The sequence below is a fragment of the Perca fluviatilis genome, chromosome 6, assembly GCF_010015445.1.
Source record: "Perca fluviatilis chromosome 6, GENO_Pfluv_1.0, whole genome shotgun sequence".
Taxonomy (NCBI): domain Eukaryota; kingdom Metazoa; phylum Chordata; class Actinopteri; order Perciformes; family Percidae; genus Perca; species Perca fluviatilis.
The window spans coordinates 24,726,757-24,740,877 of NC_053117.1; the positions used below are offsets into that span (position 1 = coordinate 24,726,757).

General features: G+C 41.5%; 1 protein-coding gene across 4 annotated transcripts in view; it reads right to left on the bottom strand.

Moving 5' to 3' along the window:
• The window catches only part of fbxl17 (F-box and leucine-rich repeat protein 17), a 237,564-nt gene that overhangs the window by 143,469 nt on the left and 79,974 nt on the right, over positions 1 to 14,121 (bottom strand). For all 4 annotated transcript variants that reach the window (XM_039803438.1, XM_039803442.1, XM_039803440.1 and 1 more), the window contains exon 8: positions 4,823 to 4,953. In XM_039803438.1, the coding sequence (XP_039659372.1) occupies positions 4,823 to 4,953 (131 nt within the window). The remainder of the gene's footprint in view (positions 1 to 4,822; positions 4,954 to 14,121) is intronic.

Below are 14,121 nucleotides of genomic sequence, written 5' to 3' on the forward strand. Positions count from 1 at the left end.
GAGAGAGAGAGAGAGAGAGAGAGAAAAACAGTGCTTTTAGGAAATGCCCAACTTCCAACAACACAGATCTCATAAAAGAAATGACTCACTTACTCCATGCATCGACTTTCAGATAAGACTACAGGCCAGCTGACCAGAGCTTGAGCACAAACACACACATGCATAGAAAGAGGAGGGACATGCATAAATCTGCACGTCAACACAGGCTGTGTCCAGCAGAAGGGTTAATGTTAGCAGAATAGATGCTGACTCTTTGCTTTGACCAAAACCACTGAGGAGGCTTCACCGCAAACCTTATTGCAACACACTCACACTTGAACAAACAGAAGCATGGAAATCACATAAAATCCATGTTTAATCTTTTTTTCTGGCAGAAGAAGTGCAATAAGATTTTTTTTTTTATACTAATTATATAAATGACAAATTATACTATAAAAATCATATCTCCAGTAGGAAAAACAGGTCTCTGGGTATAAAATAATCTTTACACACAGACACAACAAAAACAGACACACAATGGTAACAAAGGTCACAAATATACCAGGTGCACAACACAAAAGCTCCCCGGAGTTTCTGTGAGATGAAAAGAAACTGACACCAAGCACACAACAAAAAAAATAAAAAAAACATTTAACTTTGACACTGTGTTCTCAACTCGGTTCTATAAAGTGAACGTCGTTCCACTGTGATCATGACTCGCTCACCGTTTTCAAACCCAATCCCACATTGGTCTCCTATCATCGCTGGAAGAGGATACAGAGAAATAACAGGGCCAACACTGGCCACCTGCAGCACATCACATCCCATCTCCCCAAGAAATGACGCTGAACAAAAAATCGGTGTCCTACTGTCGCAATTTGCCTGTCGGAGTGTGACGATGGGAAGTCCAAATTTGGTCATCATTTCTCTCTTTCTTACTCTGTTTTCAGCCATTACTAAGGAAGATAAGGGGAGCCAGAGGACACAGTGTTTTTTTTTTATTATTATCCTTAAAGATGAGAGAGAAAAAGAAAGAAAAAGAAGGGACGAAAAAATGACTGAAGTGTTTTCCCTCCCACAGAGCTCTATCTCTCCAATTGCACCTTGTAGGGGGAGAAATTGATCCTGGAAATAAGGGGTCATTTCCTCTGCCTGTTTACAGCATACTGTGACCCAGCTGTGCCCTCGGAGAGCTAATGTGAGTGAGGTTTATCATTCTGGTTTTCACTGTGACAACAAGTGTGTGTGTGTGTGTGTGTGTGTGTGTGTGTGTGTGTGTGTGTGTGTGTGTGTGTGTGTGTGTGTGTGTGTGCGAGCGTGCGTGCGTGCGTGCGTGCGCATGCGTTCGTGCGTGCTTGTAGCAGTGACCCTGATATCTTTGACTCAAATAGACGTTTTCAGCCTCTCTCTCTCTCAATTCAATTCAATTTGCTTTATTGGCATGAATGTAACAAAAACAATATTGCCATAGCATCACACAAAATTAATACAAATACAAATTCAACAATACAAATAATCATATCTAAACCAAAGTAACAATAATAACAATATACCAATGGTAATAAACAACTTAATATGAGCCAAAGCTATTCAAGTAATAATAATAAAAAGTTTAAATGTTCTGTCTCTCTCTCTCTCTCTCTCTCTACACTGACAGTTTGTCAGTAGTAGAAAACCATCATCCATAAAATCTCACTTTTAAACAGCCTATTAGACTCTTCAGACAACTTGCTGGAGTGTGTGTCCATGTTTATATTGGTGTGTGTGTGTGTTTGTGTTTTTATAAGTTGAAAACTAGGATTTATTTTAAATGTAATCAATTCTGATTCGCATTGCTCATCGATTCGGGTTCTTATCGATTAATGGTCCTTATTATTGACATATTACTGGAATACAAAAAGAAAAATGTGCAAAAATAGGCTAAAAAAACAACACTGAAACTCTCAGTGTGTCACATCCACACTATTTTGCCTCATACTTTTTTACATACTTTTTACTCTTACTTTCTCTCAACTCTCACACACAAATACTGTAGGGTTATTCCATTATCGGAGTGTAGTCGCGCTGTCCCATGCTGCAAAGAGCCAGGAGAAGTGAGCCGCGTTGGCACAACTCAACTGGTTTTCCCATTAAAATGTGGTGGAGTGGTAAAAGGCCTACCTTGCTCACAGTGATCACGTGTGGGTTTTTTTTTTAGCCGTGGACACAATCAGAGTGAGCATTTCTCCTGTGTTGGTCTAAACCATGGTTGTATTAAGAGACCTGTATTATTCCTACAATACATCCATGGTGTAAACAACAGTGTTCAGCATGGAACGCACCTCAGCCTTTCACTTTCCTATTGTCTTTGCTTCATACCTAAGCCAACAACATACCAGCTGCATGCTGCCACACACACACACACACACACACACACACACACACACACACACACACAACATCCTAGCTTTATCTCCCTCGCACTCATACAGACAGACAGACAGACAGACAGACAGACAGACAGACAGACAGACTCTTAAATTCCAATATTCCCACAGGTGATCCAGACAAATCCAGTCAGACACACACACCTTATAGCCCCTGAACCAATGCAGTAAATATCATTATGGAATCAATCCAGCCGTGTGTGTGTGTGTGTGTGTGTGTGTGTGTGTGTGTGTGTGTGTGTGTGTGTGTGTGTGTGTGTGTGTGTGTGTGTGTGTGTGTGTGTGTGTGATAAAGGGAAGAAGGTGATAAACCCATGTGGATTGAGGATTTCACCAAACTCCATGTTTTTTGATTGAAAGGAGGCGGGTAAGGTATTACCATAACCTTCCCACCAGATGTCTGCTGTTAACTCAATAATGCAAGAATAATTTTGCGCGCACACACCCACCCATCCATCCACACACCCACCCACACACACAGTTGCTATGCACCATGGTAAATTCAATATTGTGTTCACAGTCCTAAGCCAGAGTGTGAAATGTATGAATAAAACACAAGATAATAAATAAAAGAGGAGATGCTTTACTCTTGCTGTTATATTCTGTACAGGTTCTCTCCCATTTGAGAGAGAAAGGTGGAAAGAAAAGAAGTGAGTGGGAGCAGCAAGAAAGATGACCAGGGAGACAGAAACAAAGAAAAAATAACTTCTTGCTGTCCTTTCAACTTGTGTTTTTAAATCATTATTGTATGTCTATCCTTCCCTGTGCAAGAGTTTGCATGCTTGCATAAGGAGTGTATCTGTTTTAGTACATTATGTATACATTTTTGAATGTGTGCCCCATATAATGTATCCTTCTGTCAATGTCAGTACAAAAACATCTGTGGAGCCTTGACTTAGGAGGCAAAGGTGTCAAACAAGAATAGAGTTTGATCACTTGTGAAGCTTTTCAATAACAAATATGGTTCAGCTTCAAATGTTGTTGGGGAGTGTGTATGTGTGTACAGTACAGTTTGTGTGTAGAGCTATTAAGATCCTTAATCGACTAATAGATTAGTTGAATTAATTAAAAAAAAACATTCAAACTGGTTCACTATTGTCCCTCCAAAGATTAAAGGCACCCTGTGGAGGTTTCTTGTGAACAAACAAAAGTTATGTTTGTATTCTCTGCTTCTCCCCTCAAATCACTCATCCTTGAGGCCCAAATATGTTGAATTCAAGTGGTCAAAAACTCCACAGGGTGGCTTTAAAGAAGTGATGCAGAAGGATCTCAAGATCCAGCGCTCACTAAAAAAACAAAGGCAAATTCGTGAATATTACTGTGATGCCGAGAAGTGACTATTACTTATGAATAATCATTAACAGCTCCCCATCAAACATCATGAAATACGACGAATCAATGAAAGATTTCTTGCTAACTAAGATCCTAAAGAGCCATTAGTCAAATGACTAATCTTTTGTATTTATTTTTGAGTATTAGCAAAAATATTTGTATTGGATTTATCATACTACTACTCTTGGATTATAAAACTAAAACCTTATACTAACAGTTACTGTTGTAATTGTTTTCTAACTAAGGCTCTTATTGCAAACCTTGCTGTCCAAGGAGGGAGGTGTCTCATTGAGTTGCCTCTCTCAAGATTTCTTACAGTTCTTCCATCCACGATGATAATTATTTTAGTTTTTCTTGTCCCGTTATAGCCGAGACATACCAACCAGACGGCCGACCCTCGGCAGAAAAGCCAGTCGAAATGATCAGTTGGGTCCCCGAGGTCCAAAAAACTGCCTCGGAACACACTGAGGCGACACCGACTTGAGAAACATAATAAGTCTCCATAGCAGCAGGCGGCGCTACTCTGTATTGTTGCCTAAGAAATGAAAACCGGCAGCTGATTGGACGAACGCGTCACATGGGTTTGTTTTATCCGGAAATTCAAAGCCAGACTGTCATGGCGGCTCGTTCTGAATACGATCTCATATTGTACTAAAATAGTTCACTGAAACATGTTTCTGAATCAGTTTAAGCGATGTAGGCCATGCAGTTGCTGAATCTGTCTTCATTTCAGCTCAACAAAGGTCAGTTTAAAAGATTTTCATCAGATTTTGAGAGCCTCTAGTCACCTCATTCCGCTAGCAATTGCCGGGTGAGTCCCGACTGCCCTGCCGCCGACTGAACATGTCAGGTCGGCCAAAATGAACGACGACAGCCCCTCAGACAGACGACGGCACGGGACACACCGAACAGATTTGAGTTACTGACCTCGCCAGACTGTCCAACGGCCGATTTTCGACCCTGTGTGTCCCGGCCTTTAGACAGCCTGGGCTAGGTCAGTGATTGTTACATAGTGGGCCAGCAACGCCCACTGAGCATCATTGCATGTGGTACTGGTCTATACAAATAGACTTGACTTGACATACCGGTCGTTGATGCTCCAGTTGAGGCAGAGGTTGAGGGAACTGAGGTTGCGACATTTCCTCACCACCTCCATCACCGTCTCATTGTTGAGCTCCGAGATGTGCCGCAGGTCAAGGACACTCAGGTTCCGTAGCTACAAGAGACAACCCAAAAAAACATAAAGATGATTTAATCATGTCAAATTCACACAAACCGCTATCTGTGCAGCACAGACAACCTAATAACAGCGCACCCATTTAAAGCGACTAAACCACATGTAGTCATCCCTATTTCTAGGCAAAAATAATGTCAACGCATTTTGTTAGTAGTTTTTTATTATTATAGGAAGAACGGTATACAGATATGCAGGAAACACAATTTCCTGTCAGTTCATGAGGGAACCAGCAGTAGATTTGTTACTATGAGCGGTGCAAAAAAGGAAGCTACAGTACAGGAAGATAAATATTTGGTGAAGGCATGTACTGTATGGTATACACACCTGCTGAATTACATGAATGGTGGAAATGTGGAAAACATCTCTCTACACACTGAGTAAACTTGTATACTGCCACATGTACTGAAAAATAGCATAAATGCAGAATAAAACCTAACCAGGCAGAGAAATGATACAAAATTGCTTGCTGTTACTGTTTATCATTCTGTGTCTGTATGCCTGGCGTGAGGGGTTATGAGCCAATACGAGCATTCGCTTTCCCTTTTCCTTTCATCTCTCCGACTCTCAGTGATCCCTCTTTCCGATCTGAATACTCTATAAGAAGGGGTTTAGATTAATCCTCCAGTCAAAATCTCTACTTCCTGACACACTCTTAGAAACCACACTGACACACTGTTCAACAAGCGTACCTGATAGCTGAATTTACCAAAGGCTTTTCAAGTCACAGCACAGGTGTATTTTCTTTGATACATACTCAAAACTATTTAAGGCACAGGTGCATGCACACACATACTGTACTGTACACTCTCACACTCACACACCAGGGATGCAGGATAACAGAGGTATGATATTCCGGCCAGCCCCAAGGGAGGCCAGGAGGTAAATGTCAGGGCCAAGGCTAAAGAGAAAACAAGCTTGCAGTTGGTGTTAAGATCACTGAGTGCTATTGTCGGCTCCATAGGCATGACATATACCTACCACAACGAAGACACCTGGGGGGGATGGATAAGGACCGAAGCTCGCTGGGTGAAGTAAGCACACATGTAAACACTCTTCCCTGTCCCCACATACTGAGATTCAAAACACAGAAACGCACACACGTAAACAAACACTGGCGAGTGTGTGATGCTGCACTGCGCTGAAGGTATTATAAAAGGTTTTCAAAACCTTTACCTCCATTTGTCTCTCTCTCTGGTACTATGTACGGTATGTAGCCTGCGGCTGTTTTGTCACTCCTCACTCCTTGTCCACACCTCTTGTGATAAAAGGTCTGCTTAGGCATGAAATAAACATGAAACAGGTCTGTGGTGTCCGTTTGTGGTACATGCGCACCTATACTGTGAAGGCACGCTTAGATATACTTACTAATGAAATAAACATTTAAACACCTTGTGTGCGCAAAGACGGGTCAAGGATGCAGCAGTTTGTCAGGGACAGCTAAACTGGCATGATAAAATGGTATTTAATGACGGGGGAAACCCTTAACTGTGTGAATTAACATAGAGCAAACAGATGCTCACACATGTGCACGAAAACACACATAAACCCCACGCATACACAAACTGTCATTTGCTCCTGTGGCCAGTGTTGGATCGAAGTGCTAAATTATTCATGCAGAATTAGGCTGAGCTGTGTGTGCATGTCTGTCTGTCTGTGTCACACACACACACACACACACACACACACACACACACAGTTATTTGCATTCAGTTTTTATGGGTATTGAGCCTGGAGTAAATTTCAGAAGCCCCAACATCAAAAGTAGTACTTGTTCTCCAAATCTTCAAAACTGCTTATGTCTGCTATAGTAGAATTTCTACTACTACAACCAATAGTAACACTTCCATTGATGTGGATAACCAATGAGAAACCAGGCCAACCAGTGTGAGTTTCCATTGGCTGAGAATATAGCTAGGTTGAAGACAATTTGAAAACGCAGCAGACGTCTGCATGAAAGGGAAGAGGCAGAGTCACGGCTGAGACTGTAACTTTCTTAATCCATCTGTAGAAAAACCACTGCAGAGGAAATAAATTCCAGTTTAGCAGACATCTCCTGGAAGGAAAATATCCCCCAAATCCCTGAAATGAAAAGTCACACAAAAACCATGCTCTCAGTAATTAGTCACACCTCCAGTATGTGACAGGCCACAGTGGCAGTGTTTGTTTTCTCTTAGTTGACAGATTATCATAATTTGACTCATAGGTAAAAAGATTCTAAAGTTTCCAATCTTATTTAATCATTTCCACTTATAATACAGCTTATTTTCTGCTTGTGTATTTCTGCGATCCAAGAATAAACTGGCACAAAAAGAAAAATAAATGGAAAGAAATGAGGAGGAGGTAGCACGAAAGCTTCAGACACAGAGGAAGACAAAGCGAGTGATTCACACAGCACAGAGAGAGAAAGAAACCGAAGGAAAAGAGAGGTGAAAAGTGACGAGAGCAAATGAGAGAGAAAAAGAGCAACAGAACAGAGAGCAGGGGATTTGGTGAGGGGTTCAGCAGGTTTTTCTCCTCGTTGGCTGAGGTCTGTAACCAGGCAGAGTTTGTCTCGTCTCCTCTGAGTTGGCAGCTACACCTGGATAATTATTCATGCTGTTCGTAAAAACACTGAAACCTGCAGAATCCAGCTGCTCTGAGGCCAGCGTGTCATCCCAGCCCCGTGAACACACATGCATGGCACAGAAATTAAGGCTGATTATATGAATATTCCAACGACTATATGCACACATGTTTACATGCACAATAGTGGTGGAAAGTATATATGTATATTAAAGGTCCAATGTGTAGGAATTTCTCCCATCTAGCGTTGAGATCATATATCGCAATCAACTTCCTCGCGCCACGCAGTTCAAAGTATGTATTACAGCTACGGCAGCCTTCACGCTTCAAAAAGCCGGTCTTTTGCTTTTTTCAACATCCTTTTTCTTTTGCTGGGCGGAGAAGAAGACTCCTGTTCCTGAAATTTGGATTTTGAATACGTGTGGTCCTCCATGTTTCCTTCTTCAAACTTGCAGGCGGAGCAGTATGTCCTGGATGTCCCTTACCGGCTAACATATTTCAAGATGGCGCATGAATATGGAGCGTCTACCCCAGTTCATGCGAATGGAAATGTAAAATTTCCAGCCAAAAGGGATAGTTGGAATTGATGGTGGAGGTAAATATTCATGAAAAATGACATGTTTGTGAACGGGCAACACAGATTTTGATAATGAACAACTAAACACGTTACACACTGGACCTTTAAGTCAAGTGCTATACTACGTGGAAATATTTTACGCCACTCAATTTATTTCACAGCTATAATTACTAGTTACTTTTCAGACTGAAAATGTACAGACAAAACATATAATCAGTTCATAATATATGATGCTTTGTTATAAATTAAACTACCCAACAGTATATGAAGCAGTAATAATTGGCTCCACATAAGACACTGTACAAAGTACTGCTTACATGTTAATTCACCAATAATAATGATCTAATATTTTAATATTAACACACTAACTCTACTTTTATTTTAAGTACATTTTGTTGCCAATACTCCTGCACTTCGTCTACTCAAGCAAAATTTAGGATGCCGCATTTTGACTCGTAATAAAGTATTATCATGGTGTTTCAGGCTACTTTTAATTAGTAAATGAACTGAAGGCTTCTTCCATCACTAACTAAAACATGCACGACAAACTAAAATACTAATAAAATAATAGTACTAATTTAGGTAGTTCAATTAATCATGAAAAATAAAAGTCATAATTTTAAACTTCTTAACCACTAGTAAATCAGTTAACCTCTCCTAAAATGTATTTGATAAAGTTTAAAATCAACCTTCTATTTCTTATTCAAATGTTCAATTCTGCCTGAAAACCCCAAAACATAGACACAGAAAATGACTTATTCAACTTCACAAAATAACAAAATTGGATGTGAATCTCGGTTTATAGATGACCACTCAAATCAATTCAAATATAGAAGACATAACTCCTTATGCAAAGATAAGAGAAAAGCAATTACTTGAGATTTTACAAGAGCTGGATAAGCAAACAGCACTTGTCTGAGAAGTGGGTGTAGCACGACATTTCTGTTATTATTAATTCAGTCCACATGAGCAGAGGAGATCTGTGAGCTCCATGCAGCTTGGCTCCCACCTGCTTCAATTACAAGCCTCTCTCAAACAGGAAAAATGAGAGCGAGAGTCAGAGGTCAAACACAAAACGCCACTTTAAATTTAAGAAAAATAACTTTCTATTTCAAAGGTATGTTTTCCTTCAGCCAAGCATAGGCTGGAGTTCAATATTTGGAGAGGTTGATTTGACACTTTATTACATTAGTGTATGTCACAGTCTGGCACACAGTGGGTGAGTGTGTGTGTACCTGTTTATGCTCTGCCAGACTACAGAGCTATAACTAACTGCCTATTACTTAATTTATTTGCACAACGTCAAGCATCATGATGCCAAGCAGGAAGTTGAGGCCTGGTGGACCCCATGCGGAGGATATGATGTCATGGTTTGAACGCTGGCACAAAGCAGCGTGAGTTCATGGCTTCAACCTCAGTGTCCCAGCTGACAAGCAGCTAGATGACATGTAAAAAGCACAGACAGAGCGAGCATTATTTTACTCATAAATAGTGAACATGTTGGGTTTGGAAAATATGAGCGGCCATTTCATTGCTGCTGTAGTTAATTTATAACCACTTCAACATTTAGTATGTGAGTTTAGTCAACGAAAATATATGTCCTACTGTGGGAAATACACACACACACACACACAAAAAAAACATGCATGCAAGAAATAACAGCCGCAACGGTGGGAACTTTCCATTCTCAGACCGGCAAAGATGAGTAGAGACAAGCTTAAATTCTCTCAACAATGCAGGTAGAAGTTTAGACTTCACTTTGAAGTAATATTCAAAGTCCTGAGCAAGAAGTCAAAGTCACAGGATGTTGTTGAGGTGGCATTGTGGCCCGGACACATTTTGCTCAGCTGTCCGCATGTGTTGGAGACTGTGTGAGACGCGATGAGGCGGGGGCGAAAAGGTGAGACGGATGGCAGCAGTGTCACTAGGTGAACACAAGTGCGCACTCATGCATACACACTTTTTTTTTCTTTTCCCCCCTCTCTCATATCGGAGCATCCCAGAAAATTCAGTCAGACAGGAGAAAGCTGTGTCGAGACAATCCTTCTGCGGTAAGCCTAAATCACACGCAACCCCCCACCCCCCCGACACACACACACACACACACACACACACACACAGAAAAACATAAACACACATAAATACGTAGAGGCCTGTGCAGACAGAGTGATATGAATATTTGAACAAGGACTGAGGAAAAAACTGGAAAGGCCATGGGTCTGGTATCACAAATACATTGTCTGCATCAGTCATGGACCAGTGAGCTGATCCGTGTGTGTGTGTGTGTGTGTGTGTGTGTGTGTGTGTGTGTGTGTGTGTGTGTGTGTGTGTGTGTGTGTGTGTGTGTGTGTGTGTGTGTGTGTTTTTAACTCTCTTTATCTGTCTTGTGCCCATCTACTGTCTATCACTTATTTTCCCTCTCCTACCCCCTTTTTCTCTCTCCCTTTCTCCCTTACAGTCGCTAATCCTGCATGTGTTGGTGTTGATAACAAACTCAGTGGCGAGGAAAGGCTCGAGGAGATAGAGAGGTTGGTTTCTCTCTGGCGCTCTAAGCCGAATGACCGCATAGGCACGCACATACACACTCACAAACACAAGCACGAGCCAGTCTGACAGCACTGGATGACAGTCACAGTACAGTGGCACTAGTTGGGCCCATAATGAGACATGATATCCCCCACCCCAGAGGTCAAAAACCTCTCTATCTCTGTCTGTCTCTGGGTTAAAAGTCTTAGAGCCAAATGAATTATTCTTCAATTACTCTTGCAGGAGACACAAATCATCCTTAGGCTCTTCTCTGCTCATTATATTCATAAATCCCCCAATCTCCTTCATACAGCAGTGAGAGAAAATTATTATTACAATTTTGACTCATTTTGCGACCCCCACAACCCCATTACCTTTCTTCCTCCAAATCCCCTTTGCTCCTTCATTTCCCCTTTATCCACTCCAGCACCGCTGAGACACAATGCACACGTACACAGTCACACACACATTTGTACATAGGAAAAGGTACACACACGCACACACACACATACACTTACTTCTCTGGTTTGTGTTGGGGGTTATCAGTTTGATACAGGGCACTGTGATTATGTATTTTCTGTGCTCCAGTCAGAGGGAGGAGATAAGGGGCCAGCAGACTACAGCAAAGCCAGACACCACTCATCCTACATGGGGAGGGAGTGGTGGAGTGGAAGGTGTGGAAGTGACAGTGGGTGAAGACCTGTATCTTAACCTTTTGTGTGTAACCACTTTAAAACCTCTTTACCAACCTGTGATCATGGCAATTTGGAAAAAATAAATAACATTTCTTATGTTTTTCAATTTTTTTCCTTTTCTTTAAAAGGTCCAGTGTTTAACGTGTTTAGCTGTTCATTATCAAAATCTGTGTTGCCCATTCATAAAATCTTTCATGAATATTTACCACCACCATCAATTCCAAGTATCCCTTTTGGCTGGAAATTTTACATTTGCATTGGCATGAACTGGGGTAGACACTCCATATTCATGCGCCATCTTGAAATATGTTAGCCGGTAAAGGACATCCAGGACATACTGCTCCGCCTTTCGCGTTTTCGCTGTCACATGATAAACTCACAGGTGCTGCTAATGCTGCTAATGGTTAATGTAGCTTCCCAGTCCCGGCAAGTTTGAGGAAGGAAACATGGAGGACCACACGTATTCAAAATCCAAATTTCAGGAAGAGGAGTCTTCTTCTTCGCCCAGAAAAAGAAAAAGGATATTGAAACGAGCCAGAGACCGGCTTTTTGAAGCGTGAAGGCTGCCGTAGCTGTAATACGTACTTTGAACTGCGTGGTGCGAGAGAGTTGATAGCGATATATGATCTCAACGCTAGATGGGAGAAATTCCTACACAGTGGACCTTTAAAGGTTGTGAGCCAAATTTTTACTTAGGATGTTGCGAGTACATGCTGCTTCACTGAGCCACCAGGATGGATAGGCCATATGATTCTGGTTATGGAATTAAATAGCTTCCCTGTCATAAACCAGACTGTTTTATTTGCTCATAAACACACAGAGAGAATGAGGTATTACCCACGGCCCAATTCTGTCAAATTTAGAGAGCATTTATCAAAGGTCCTAACTTTTTTCTGGAGAAGAACAACAAAAGCACTGGAGCGGCACGGCTGAATTAATCTACAAGACCTAAAATTAAGACCAGAAACATCCAAGTTCTGCACTTCAGAGAGACAACACATAGCTATTACAGTCTCCAAATATACCTCTTTTCATCTCTGACACATTCTTCAACAGTCTCTCCATTTGTTATGTCTTTGGCCTCCTTCCCCTCTCTCCCTCTCTCCCTCTCTCCCTCTCTCTCTCTCTCTCTCTCGGGAGTGGGAACTTGTACACACAAAAAAGGCATTTTGAGTCCCACAGTGTCTTAGGGCAGCGATAGGCTGATCTATGAGGAGGGGCATTGTGGGTAGGCATGACAAGCAAAGGGAAGCCATCAGTGGGACATCTAAGGCTTGGGGAATGAAGGCTCTCTGGCACCCAGAGCTGCTCTCAAACACTGGCTCTCTGATAGAGCCGACCTTGGACTTAATCACTACCAGAAGAAAAGAGCACCGCTTGACAGGAAGATGGAGAGAGAAGAGGGTGTGAGAGAGAAAGAAAGAAAGAAAGAAAGAAAGAAAGAGAGAGAGAGAAATAACACACAAGAGAGTAAAAGAGAGAGAAAAGGAGATACATAGAGAGAGTGACAATGACCAAGAGCAAAAAGAGACTGGACAGAGGAAGAGATGTAAACAGGTAACAACACTGTTCAAAGAGATGGATAATGACTGTTGGTTGGTGTGATCGAGGATGCCTGAGAAGCAGAGGGAGAGCATAGAAAATACAGTACAGTACATTGTCCCCTTCTAAAATACACACAAGTCCATTTCTTTAAAGACACACACACACACACACACACACACACACACACACACACACACACACACACACACACACACACACACACACACACACACACACACACACACACACACACACACACACACACACACACACACACACACACAAGCTGGCAGAGTGAAGCCTTCCATCCTTTAAAAAACGGCCAGCGCCACTTCCACCTACAGTATTTGGCTTGTCACAGGCATGACTAAAGGACGAACCCCCTAATACAGAATTAGGAGAATGATTAATCTCATCCATAAGAAAACACAAAGTTCTCAAATTAGCTGCTGAGAGAGAGCGCCAAATCACTGAAAGCTCTGGGACACACACAAAGCCTCCACCCCAACTTGTTTTGTATCCATTACACAGCCTTGTGACAGGCCTTATCAATAAAACTATTATTAATGTCAAGATAGCTTTGAGCTAGCTTTGAGCTCCAATCTCAACACCATAAATAAAAATGTACTGTGTATCCCTGGCACAGCAAAAGCCCACATCAGAGACATGTTAGAGCTTAAAATCATCTCAGATTTTGTTTTGACATCTAAAGCAGTGTGTAATGTTTGATTTCCAACAAGTAAGTAAAGTGTTAGAAAGATTGTTTTTCGATCAGCAGGCTTTATTCTTTCAGCCAGCCAGCAGAAATCTTGATTTTGCCTTTTAGTCGCTACCAAGATGATGATTATCAAACAGCGCCTGGCTACAAATATTGAGTTATGTTGCACATCACAGAGGAACCACACAGCTCCTGTAGGACTGAAACACTGAAAAGCCATTAGCGGAGCATAAATGCCACAGCTTTACAGTTACTCTACAGACCATCTGCATCGAGCTCGGCACTATGGGTGGCCTATTTCAACCATCAGCTCACTTGATTAAGAAAATACAATTTGAATTGATTTCCTCTTACACTAATTTGTGAGGTCGGTACAAAAAAAATATAAATCTGAAATGAGTGTGTATGAGAGAAGTTAATAAAAGTAATGGATTTTCTCTCGTTTTTTTTCTGGTGATAGCTGAATAGCAAGTGAGGAGGTTGGGAAGATTATCACAGAGAGAAAGAGAGAGAGAGAGAGAGAG